Below are 12040 nucleotides of genomic sequence, written 5' to 3'. Positions count from 1 at the left end.
AAAGCATCACCGTGGTTTGAGTATTAGGGGCAGGGCACCTCGGTTTCCGTAACAGTTACTGCAAGGCAGGAGTCCGTGGTTTCTGAAAAAGTTGCAAATCAACGTGTGAAATCACAACGCTGCTTGAACCACTTGTAACTCAAAAAACTCCCGATGGGTTTGGGTGGCTACCCGCGCACTTCAGCCGACACAGACGTCCCTTTTTTTCAGTCTTTCCAAATTAACGCAGGCAACCTGACATTACGACTTCGATGGAATGTATTAAGGGAAGCGGATGTAAATGTTGCCAGCGCTATTCCAACACCCAAAAGAAAGCCGATATACATGGATCTTGGCAAACGTAGGCCCTCCGTCCTTGGCAAAGTATACATTAAGGGCTCAGGGGCGCGTAGCCATCCCTCTACACAAATTAATAGTAGCTCTTTGCCATCTGGAGAATGGATTAAAATATCTGGAATAGCAGAGGAAACTTGGATAAGATATCTTGGGCTACACGGAAACCTCATTTTTTTCCGTAGAGCTCGGCTTAGGTCTGGTTGTGTGCCGGTCCTCTGCTGCTTCGTGTCCCACTCGGGACCGCAGCATAGCCAGTGAGCTTTCCCAGGTTTGGGAGCTCTGGAAGCCCAGCTGGATCTGCGTGGTGCTGGCACAGACCCTGCAAGGTTTAACGCCTCTGGCTCAGCGATGTGCAGAAGCAGGCGCTGCTCCCGGGTGCAGTATAGCTGCCAGCATGCGGTAGCACACCAGAGCTGGTAAGTCCTGCCTGAACTGAGCTCCCGCTGCAGAAATGCCCTGCTTGGGTATGTCTGTACCTGCCTTCTGCACAGCCCAGCCCCCAGGGAAGGCCCCCGCAGGGCCCGCTTTGCAGGGCGAATGTCATGGCTGATTGGATTGTCACGGCTGCACCCAACCAACCCAAAAAAATCCCCCTTTAAGGACTTGAAGAAAATCAGCATCAGGCGTCTTTAACCCTTGTGTGAAGCCATGTCCTGTCTTTGCAGTTTGGAAAGGCGCTTTGGGAAAATCCCATTCACTGCACACCCGAGGGATCATTGAGTTGGCAGGAGCTATATCGTGTGGCACAGGACGGTCTCCCTTGGCATATATTGGCTATGGATGCTACTGTGGACTGGGAGGACAAGGCTGGCCTAAAGACAAAACAGACTGGTAAGAAGAGCCTCAGCTATGTGTCCAGAAACAATGGTCTCCCCAGCCTCCCCTGTACATCCTCCTGTGACTCCATGGATTTGTTACTGCCTCATGGAAGGGGAACTTAGTTTGTATGAGCACCAGGGAATTGTGAGTGAGGGCCCACGTACGGCTTGGGGCTTGAACGTGGGTTTGACCACCTTCTGGGTGACAGCAGAGCTCTTGGGACCTTGTACTGTGTGGGGTGGAGGGCAAAGGAGGAACCAGGATATGATTCCTTGAAATAGCTGCATGTTTATTCATAAAGAGTAAGCCCTGTCTGGAAAAAAAAAGGGGGGGGGGGAGTGACCAAGGTATTTGGAGGGTTATTTCATCCAGGTCCTGAAAATGGCAGTGATGGGAATATCATTGTTTATCCTCTGGAAGAAATCCAGATCATTGCAAGGAGTAATCAAACCTATTGCCTTCACTGCCTGCTAGTTCACCCTGACTCAAGGAAGGACAACAGGGTAGAGCATGGTGTTATTTCCCCTGTTGTTTTTTAGCGGGGAAGGTGTTGTGCTTGTTATCCCTGAGGCTAAAAGCAATGAGTCCAGGAGGCGTTGCAATCCAAGGTTTCCTTCTCCCACTTTGCGATTAGCATACATGTAAATCCTGAGCAGATGGACTCGTGTTTGCTCCGAGGCCGTTATTTGCAATCTTGTCTGGTTCTAAACCTCAAAGGCAGAGCACACCAGTCTATCTGTTCATCTACAGACAGCAGCCCGAGTGTTAACCGGTAAGCAGGCGCTGCTTTCCACAGGGGCGAAGGCAGCTTGCAGCTCACCGGGAAGAAAACCAAGCTTTCCAGAACATCCGGCTGCTGGAGACATTTCACACTGGTACAAAACCAGGCTTCTGCTGAATTGGCAGGACAGAAAAAGGAGAAAAAGGAAGAAAAGACACCAGTGTTAAAGCCCAGCTCCTCTGTGGGCATGAAAGAGCAAGTGTCCCCTAGAACTAGAGGAGATGTCTTCATTAACACCATGATGTTTCCCTCCAAACCCCTCTCTTCACATCCCCAGTTTGTACCTATGAAACGTTTCGTCTACGAAACAGTCAACATGGGAGTTGTAAATAATGAGTAACTGTCTACAAAGTACCATAGCTCTCAGGTGTAGAAACTTCTTCTAATTTTCCATACTATCACCACCTACAGCGGCGTCTATAAACCTGTTCATTAACTTTGTTAGACCTTTACCAACTCTCATAATCAGGCCTTTAAAGTAAAGCACGACTTCACTGATTTGGAGTACTTTTACGGAAGGGCTGGAGTCACCTAAAACCTGTTTTCCATAACCACTGGGTGACCCTCAGGTTTAGGTGATTCCGGGAGGTGCGAGTGGTCAGCAGTCCTGAAAAGCAGAGAGAGAGAGTGAAATACGGCCGTATGTTCCTCAGCCAGTGTTTCTGCTGCCATTCGATTTCCGTGGGATGTGGATTTTATCCTAACAACAGAAAAGGAGGGCTCTGCAACTGGAAATGCCTCAAAATACCAGGGAGTTTGTAAAAAGGAAGCTTGATGCTTTAAGTGCATTCGCTTTTGTTCCTCAGCTGCAGTGCGTGGCTAAAAAAAACTTCAAAAACCACAAACCCAGAAAGGTTTTAAGTTCTTAGCTAGGATAAATCAGCAATATCCCACTAGATTTACCCCTAAAAATTTCCTTTTGTGTTTGCTAGAGGAATCTTGCGCTACCTGTTAGTGAGAGTGACTCCACAGAGCAGTGTGGCTGAGTGTCCCACACCTGTCCAAGTGACCATGTTGTTTTCCACAGCTGCCACGCTAAAAAAGAAAGAAGCGGAGTGACAAAACTACTGGTTGCGAGTGACAAACACCGTCTGAAATTACTCACCCCCCTGACACTCCTGGGTTTGTTACTGAGACCCTTACAAAGGAGTCATTTTCTCGTGAGTAATTCAGTGAGTCTGTCTAGACAGGACTAGAGAGCTTCTAAGCACCTCTCTGTTATGGGGAAAGACAAAAAGCCATCCAGTGGGTAAGCTTTTATCAGGTTTATTCCACACACTGACTTTGATGTGGGTTGTCAGTAATTACCTTTTCCCTTTTGTTCCACTCTCACGGCCCCATCACTTCAAGACGCAATGATATCTCTTCCGTGTAAAGTCGATAGATTTGTTTCTCCTGCCCCTTCCTGTTCCCCTCCAGATTGCTGCGGCAAAGCAGGACCGAAGGTGCTCAGGGTCTCCCTGAAAACACCGAATGCTGTGAAAGGCAGGGTGGCACACATGGCTCGTCTAGGTCCTGGCAAACTCATAAGGACGAGTGTAAGATTTCCCCTCGGTTGCCGAGTTCAAGCCAAACAAAAGGACGCAGTGGTGGCTGCGCTGTTAAGGTGACAAACACAACGTGACAAATTCTTACCTTAATGACATTTACTCAGCGGCAGGGGTCTGGCCGCTGATCCCAGCCGGGGCTGTCTGTTGCCATTAGGGCTGTCTTGTAGCCCAGACACGGGGAGTAGGTTGCTTACTAACTAGCTGACACGGCAGTATTTGTTTTCCATACCTGTTGACCCGTGCTCTGCCTGGCTCTGTTCGCGTTGGTCTGACCGAGCGTTAGCAGGGTGTCGAAAGTTTAACACCACGCTCTGACCCAGGTGCAGGAAAGGGCATTTCCAGGTGGGAGAGGGCCATCTGAAGGTGGCCAAGGCCAACGATAGGTTTCCTACGTCTTCACTCCCTGGCAGTTCTTTCGGCACGTCCAAAGAAGATGTTTGTAACACGTGAGCCAAAGTCGTCCCGCTTTGCGTTGGTGTGAGCTACCAGTCAGCCCGCTGCAGTGATGGGCGTCACTGGGAGCAACTGGTGTAAGGGGAAGCAGAACCATGCCCCAAATCCTGTGGTCCTGCAGAATTTATGCAGTCACCCTGATTTTGCCCAGCCAGCTAAGGAGCAGCGAGGTCTCACAGTTAGCTAGCACACTTCTCTGGTGCTCATTTCTTTGTCCTTGCCTGATGCACAGACCGTCTTTTGCCCCCTACAAGATCTGTTCTCACCTCTCCTACCTCTTCTTCTGCTTGTTCCCTCTGGCTCTCCACGAAGAGCAACTTCATTCCCTTGGCACACAGGCTCCTAGCTCCTCCCTTTACACATCTACTTCACGTTGTTCCTCCATCCCTGACATCAACTTCACCAATTTGACTCGACTCACCCCCTAGACCTCACAAACCCTACGATTTCTAGCTGGCACTCCACCTCAGCTCAGCCTGATCCGTGGCTCTCCACCGTGGCCTCTTGTGCTCTGTGTACGAGACACCGCTGATGGGCCTGCTCTGCTCTCCATCCATTCCTGCCCTGAGGAAGCTGAAGCTGCAGCTTCAGATGTGTTAACCAGGGTGCCCTGGGCTACAGCAACTCCTCCAGGTGACACATGCCCCAGCTGTAGCTCAGTGCCCTAGTCCATCCCTGTAAGGGGATATGGACATCCCTGTATGTCCGTATGACACGTTGCATAGAGACTCAAACGTTGGAGAAAGCTGAGGCTTTCACACTTCCCACAAAGCTGCAAATTCTTCTCTCCTTTGGCCTTAACCTCTTCAGGACAAGCCCAGGAGTAAGGTGTGACTGGACCAGCAAAGATCTGACCCACAGCCTGTTGCTGCTGTCGTGTCCAACAGAACCCGTTCCGTGGGCTGAATAAGCTAAGTTACAGCAATTGCTGTAAACTTTCATGGGAAAACCTCTAGATACATGTATCCCAAAGGCCTTAGCCCCATTCTGAAGTCCTTTGAGGAGCTGGCATGAAGGGCGATACTAGTCTGCTCCTGCTGACTTACATTTCTAGGTTTCACCCTGCAGTGAGTAGTCTGGTTGTAATCGTCACACAGGGTTTATCTTTGCAAGCCAAGGCAAAAAAATAAAAAGAAGTCTTTTAGTTTGCAGGCTGTTCTGTGGGATGAAATTGCTACTTTAGCTACTAAATCAGGAGCTCAGTCAGCAGGGAAAGCACACTGGACTGAATTCAGGCTGTGTGTAATCGCGCGAGTTACTTGCAGGCTGAATTTGATGTGGCTGGTCTGATTCTCGCGTCTCCTTCGCGCGATTCACCTGATCTAGTTCCAGGGATTTTGTTAGGATTTGTGTCAGTGGTGGATCTTCTTCTTTGCGCTTCAAAAATTGTGCTTTTTTTTCCTCTGCCTTACCACCTCACACAGCCCACCAGCTCTCATATCCATAAACCAGTCTCTAAAAGGGCAAAATCTTCCTGCAGCAGGAGGTGATGAGGGTCGTTATGCTCCTGAGCTCTCGGGTAAGTTATGGCAGCTCCCAACTGGTCCCTAGTCCCGCTTCCTGCACAAGGGACCTTATTCTTCTTGCAAGGTTATTCCACTGTTACAGGGGGATATAATGGTGGATCTCAGACTTCTACTGGTTTTTCAGGTCACCGGCTTCAGGCCTTGGAGATAACAAGGTCCTGAGCTGGATTTGGTAATCGATGGGCCCTGGCACAGCCATGCTCCCTTTTGGCCAGCTCAGCAACCTCCTGAAGAGGTTCACACCTAGGACTCCAAGGTGGTGAGGCACTGGAACAGGTTGCCCAGAGAAGCTGTGGATGCCCCATCCCTGGAAGTGTTCAAGGCCAGGCTGGATGAGGCTTGGAGCAACCTGGTCTAGTGGAAGGTGTCCCTGCCCATGGCAGGGGGGTTGGAACTGGATGGTCTTTAAGGTCCCTTCCAACCCAAACCATTCTGCAATTCTATGATTCTATGACTTCTCTAGAAGCTGTCTGCTCTTCATTTGCCCCTAAGATCAGCCTGCCGCAATGCTCCCCAGCTAGTAGAGCGGTCTCTCTGTAGCGTCCCCGTGATCTTTCACGGGCAGCTGCTGGAAGTGTAGGAGAGCACCCTCTGACTCCAACCTCTGACCTCTCATTCTTGCTGAAACCACCTTTGTTACCTGGCAGAGGACCTCTCAAAGGGCTGAATCTTTTCTTGACCTATTCTGAGTCACTAAACTACCAAAATAAAATTCAAGCGGGGTCAAGTTTTCTATAAATTCTGAAGTAATCGATGGTGGGAATTATGTCAGTGCCTAGCCTGTCGGACATGTATCATCAGTGGAGCTAGTCACCCTCAGCCCCCTCTATGGTCAATGGAAAGCCATTGCACCTTCAAATGCCATGTTTCAGACCTATGTTAGGTCTCTGTAGTACGGTAATATGAACTGTGGCTCATGCATGCACAAAGGGAGGGTAGATCAATGCCTTGGACATAGGTATTTACCTTTAGGGATCTGAAGTTAACTGATACGCATCCTGCTGCTGAGGCTGATGAGTCTGTAGCCTCAGAAACTGGATGGGCGAAAGAGCACGTGGCAGGTCCAGGTGAACTGAAGAGATGAAGCCGCTTGGTGACGCTCAAAAACCCCGCCCAACTCCAAATTTTGGGATGGGTCTAAGCCTAAAGCGGCGAGCCACGATCACACACCTCATAGTGATGCTTCAGCTCCGTTTCAGGGGGTGGGATTACCCTGTATTGACTGCACCCGCCTTTCTGAGGGCAAAAGCTCAGAGAAAGAAGCACGGTGGTCATGGGAACAAATACGGCATTAATGAGCTCCTTAGCCATGTGAACTTCCAAAGAGACGCCAGGTTCATCAACAGACGATGGCAAGTACTCCTGGGGTACAGGCAAACACCCCCGAGCAAAACGCGTAGGATGCAGGAGGGTGCCCAACCTCTGCCTTTTGTTCTCTCCCAGGTGTTGCCACAGGCACGACTGCTGCTACGACAAGGCGGAGCGGGAGGGCTGCAGCCCCAAGGCGCAGCGCTACCGGTGGGTCTGCGAGCAGAACGCCGTGCGGTGCGGTAAGGAAATCCTCGCTTGCCTCGCGTTCCCTTCGCTCCCTTCTCCGCAGGTGCTGGGCTGACTGAAGAGCTTTGTGGGCCCCAGGGGGAGGTCTGTATATGATGAGCTGGTTTCAGACCACTTTGGGCAGCATCAGTCTCCTCTGAGCTCTCTGCCCATCCCTTGCCTGCATCACTAGGCTTGCCAGGAGTCCCCAGCTGGATGTGGGGGGAAGGCTGGGGCCGCAGCACCACCCATCCCAGGTAGCCTGAGTCCTCCCCAGGCTGAAGAGCAGCAGGAGCGGGAGCCGACAAGCCATCTCAGTTTGGCAAGGGTGCCGATGCCGCTCCGGAGCCTCTCTGCCCACCCACGTTCAGCACACCTGCTCCTTCCCAACACCTTCCCAACACAGTGGTCTGCCTGCGACCACTTCTGCAGGGGTTGTCTTCCCAGGGCAGTTTTGGCCCTCCCTCCAGTGGGACCATTCACTGTTTTACTCCCAATTATCTACTGCTAGAGAAGAGCCACGCTATTATGCCTGTCCATAAGACAGGTTTTAAACAGGGTGCCAGCCTGCCTCTGCCTCACGTGGGGCTCCAGCCTGAAGCCCGAGGGCCCCATCGTGGATTTTTGAAACCTGCGGAGTTGAACGCTCTCGAGCACCGCAGACATGCAGCAGGAGTCGGCTGTGCTCAGCTCTACAGCTGGTACCCAGACAAGGAGGTCTTCAATTGCACAGTCACAGCCCGTCGGTGGCTCGCAGCAGTTTGTTTTGACATACACCAGATGACTTGAGTCTTAGAATTTGTCACTTCTGTTTCTAAGTCTCTAAAATGTCCCCGATGGTAAAATCCATTGTGGAACACTTTGAAAGTTTGAAGAGAAACATGCGAGAATAAAACTTGTCCCCACGCCGTCAAAGCTACTTGCTTGAACTCCAGAAGACAATTCCTACCTTGTCAGCAGACCATATCCTACCGGTGCAATCCTCAGCCTCTCCAGCAGCTGAAAATCTGCCAGCAGATACGGGACGTGGCACAGCGTATCTGCAGTCGCTCTTTTCCAAGTGCCAGGACAACCTATGAAATACGAAGTGCTGGCTAAGGAATGTCTTGCTTTAAGGTGTAACTGCTCTCTCTCTCGCTCACTCCTATTTCCATAGCTGACTGATATTTTCTGCTAGCTGCTTCGACATGAAAAAAAAAATCCCGTTTCTTTCTGCTGTGGAGGCACAATCCCAGCTGCAGATGTGAGACCTACCATCGAGCCCATGAGACATAAGCAATGTATGTCACGTAAGAGTGCACTCGGCTGCAGCGCTTCCAGCCTGGCTAACAAGTATTTAGTTAAACAGACCCCGTTGATCACTTAGCTGATGGCCAGGCAAGGCCTGAGCATCCATCAGCATCCCTCAGCTGCTCTCCACAAGCCCTCAGCAGGCGTCACTTCCCCTGACATGCCTCGTGGGGAGGAACAACAGAAACACGCTCCGAAGGCAAATTTCCTACCTCAGGCTACAGCACGGCAGGTTTTACTGAGGTGTGAAGGTTAATGTCTGATGGAATTCAAACAGAAGGGATGAAGGATTACCTTCCCAGGCATGCTTGCTGGGCATAGGGTAGTGATGTCCAGGAACATCAGAAGCAGAACTGCTTGCACTGTCCTTCCTGTACAAGAAGAAATAAAGGCCTGTTGCCTGGCACTGAATCATCAACACAGACTTTTTTCAGGGATATGACATAGAAGCTCATTTTATCTGGGATTTCTCCTCCTCCCCACCTTTGCCGCTGTTACGCAGTTTTGTTTGTGGAATGAAAAAACTTGTCAAAACCATATTTTTCAGTTCAGATATGTAGGCAAATTCCATTCAATAAATATCTGGAATACAGAAAAGGTTGTAAGCTTTGGGGGGCTGGTCAAAACCAATATTCTGCTCTAATTTTCTAAGAGAAATGACTGCCAAGCCGGACTCTTCCACTCACTTTAGATGGACAGTGGATGGCACAGCATAGGAAGAACTCAAGGAGCAGGGGAGCAAGGACCAAGTCAGGCAGGATGGGTAGCTAAGAAAAAAATGGACTTAGCGCTGAGCCCTCATCAGTGGAACCCTTGAAACACATTTTACTGATAAACAAGTGATATTTCCAGAAAAGCTTAAGAAATACAGGCTCTTCTTATTTCTCAGGTACAGGGTTGATCCAGCAAAGTCCAGTGAAATCTGAATCCTATACTCATTGCAGCTGGTTTTGGAGCAAAGTCCCCATCCACTGGCATAAAGTTACACTTTAAACTTTGCCTGGTGCAGGGTTTGGTGGGTGTTAGATAATCTGTAGTAGCGGCCTCAAATAAAGAAGGCACCGTGCTTTATATAACCACCTATGGGCAGGATGGGATTCGTTAACCCCAAATCAGTCATTTGCAGTGTAACTACCTGAGTTAGTTGCTTTGACGTCCCTCATAGTCTTCACCTGGCCATGTAGTCATATAATTTCACTATAAATAGTTCCATACGTAGGATTTTGATCAGCTTGTTAGCTGCTGACTCATGAAAATCAGGTACCTGACCCCGCTGCGGAGTTCCTTGGCTCCTCCGCTGTGATCAGAGAGATGCAAGCGCAACTCACAGCGCATGAGTGAAGGATGCCCGGTGGGTGCTCAGATGTCCTCAGGTTTCCCAATGTCCCTCTGGGAGACTCCTCCTTTCAGAGCAGCGGGTTTTTTTCTTCTTTTGAACTTGGTCTGATTTGCAGGGGGAGGAGTTAGAAGGGAAATTAACTAACTGAGGGAAAATGGCTTATTTTTAGCTCAGGCTAAGCTAACTTAAGTTTCTTTTTTGTCTTTGGCCGCTGAACTAAACCCCCGTTGCTCACACAGCTCTCGAGATGGGAGCGCTCTGTGCTGGGCAGGTTTTTATAAGCATTGCCAGTTTACAGGTAGCTGCTCCTTTCTGATGCTCTTGGTCAGTTAAGGTCAGACCTGTTGTCAGAAACAGGACAGGGGAGCGTCAGATCCACACACAAGACGTCGTTTCTTCTCTCTTCCTGCTCCCACAGCTTCTGTTCCCTGAGAAGTGTTCTATTAAGGAATTTTTCCTCTCACAACTGTTTCTTGCCTTCCTCCAATGCAGACTCTCATCCTCTGCTCGCATTTTCTTTTGCAGATAACCTGACAGACCGGTGTGAGAAAATGGTGTGCCTGTGTGACCAAGAAGCAGCCAAGTGCTGGGGAGCAGCCCCGTACAACCCACACTTCATCCTCTGGCCGGACTTCTTGTGTGGACAGACCCATCCCACTTGCCATTTCAGATACAGGGGGCCAGAATAGTCGTTTCTTGGGACCTTTCTTCTAACCCTTTGAATTTGAAGGTGCCGCAATAAAAACGTTACCCCTTTTTACCAGAGCTAACAGTGGTGTGAGAGAATTTCTAGCAGGTCAGGGTTTATGGGGAGGAGAGACAGGGAAACGCACACTGATGTAAGGATGAGATCCTGCTCTGACTGCTGCCTCGGCAGACACTGCGGGTTCAGTCTGCAAGCGCAGTGAGAACTCCTTACCCAGCGCCAAATGGCTTTGTTGTCCTTGCACGTTGCCTGACCTTCAGCTCGCACACTTTTGCACGTGATCTGGAAAATATCTGCTGGACTTGTTTGTAAAAAAACCCCAAAACCTCAACATCTCTCTTCAAAGATATGTTGCCTTGGAAAATCCGAGGGGTGCCAGTCTGGAAGCAGAGTGACCCACTTTATTTTCCTAGAACTGCAGGAGAAGTGGGGACATCAAAGAGGGAGGATGCCTCCTTATTTGTGCTGGGAGGAGTTCTGCGTCCTACCCAAAGGAAAAGCAGAGTCTGGCCCAAGGTGGGGCTCCATCCTTTCTTGCAGGATGTGTATTTCTCTGCTTACAGAGCCAGCTCTCTTGTCCCTCATCCCTTATTCCTGCCTCACAGCACGGGGGACACTTCCCAGGCACACCCCAAGATGAGCAGAGTTACACCAGGCTGTTGCCTTTGCCCGGCCAGCAAGGTTTTCCGACTTTTACTAGTTGGCACTTCCCCACATTGCACAAGAACGTGTTTCCTACCTGCCACACACGTGTCAGAGCTGCTACGCTGCTCTCCTGTACAGGTGTTGGCTTATCCCTGGCCACCGACTACCTGGGAACCACATCAGGAAACAGGCTGCGGGTAACTTTAGTCACGTAAGCAAATCTTTCCTCTCTCATTTTTTTTTTAAGGACATTAGAGCTTATATGCAAATACTATGGTTCCTTCCAGCTAAAGTAAACCAAAATCCCATTTCTTTCAGTCACGGAAAGTAGAAAGCCATAGGAAGCCCATTTTCTGTGTTTGAGTGGGCCGACTTTGGCTCTTACAGCCTGAAGGCTGGAGCAAGCCAACAGGACAAGAGCCTCTAATAGCGAGAGGCAGATGGGAACTCTGCCTGCACTCCAGCTGGAACACACTTGATTTCCTCCAGTCCGTGTTCGCAGATGGTTTCCCTGAGTCGGTGAGGGCCCCGGGGAGGTCAGGATCCGTCTGTCCCTCCTGAAGCACAGCTGACAAACTTGGGTACCACCTTTAAAATAAGAAGTAACGGCAGGGAAAGACCCAAGGCACCTCATCGGAGTCTAGATTCAGACATATGTGGCCAAACCAAGTAGGGTTTTGGCAGGTGGTAACACAAATCCCTTGACAAAAGGCGGTTCTGCTCCTGGCTGCAGGAGGATGCTGAATGTGCCACTGTGGCTGTGAAAGCTGCAGGAGAAAAGAAACAGACTAGCAGAAATAAAAATGCCAAAGACATCATGTACTGGGGCAAAAGCTTTTATTCCATCTAGAGCTCTGGTTTTGGCTTACGGAGCATCGCAAGTTGTTCCGCGTGTAGCCTCCGCATCTTCCAGCGCCTGCTGTAATGCTGCACCTTAAGCTACGCTGAGCGAGAAGGAGAGAGAGCGAGCCAGAGTTAGTGCAACACGATAAACTCTTCCAAGGCTTTCTGGCAAGTAAAGATGTTGTGAACTCTGTTGCTGCAGAGGGTTTGCAAAGG

The 12040-nt window shown here is 50.0% G+C and overlaps 1 protein-coding gene across 1 annotated transcript; it reads left to right on the top strand.

Annotated features, from left to right (window-relative positions):
• Positions 1-1001: 1001 nt before the first annotated feature.
• Positions 1002-10397, top strand: LOC104504801 (group 10 secretory phospholipase A2-like; the record flags this gene model as incomplete). Its single annotated transcript, XM_010154043.1, has 3 exons — positions 1002-1167; positions 6909-7015; positions 10156-10397. Coding segments are annotated over 3 exons (437 nt in total), but the record flags the coding sequence as incomplete, so codon positions are not given.
• Positions 10398-12040: the final 1643 nt, after the last annotated feature.

This window comes from Eurypyga helias, unplaced genomic scaffold (genome assembly GCF_000690775.1).
Source record: "Eurypyga helias isolate BGI_N326 unplaced genomic scaffold, ASM69077v1 scaffold18756, whole genome shotgun sequence".
NCBI lineage: Eukaryota > Metazoa > Chordata > Aves > Eurypygiformes > Eurypygidae > Eurypyga > Eurypyga helias.
Note: the sequence above shows the minus strand (reverse complement) of the source record. Positions and strands in the feature narration are given on the sequence as shown.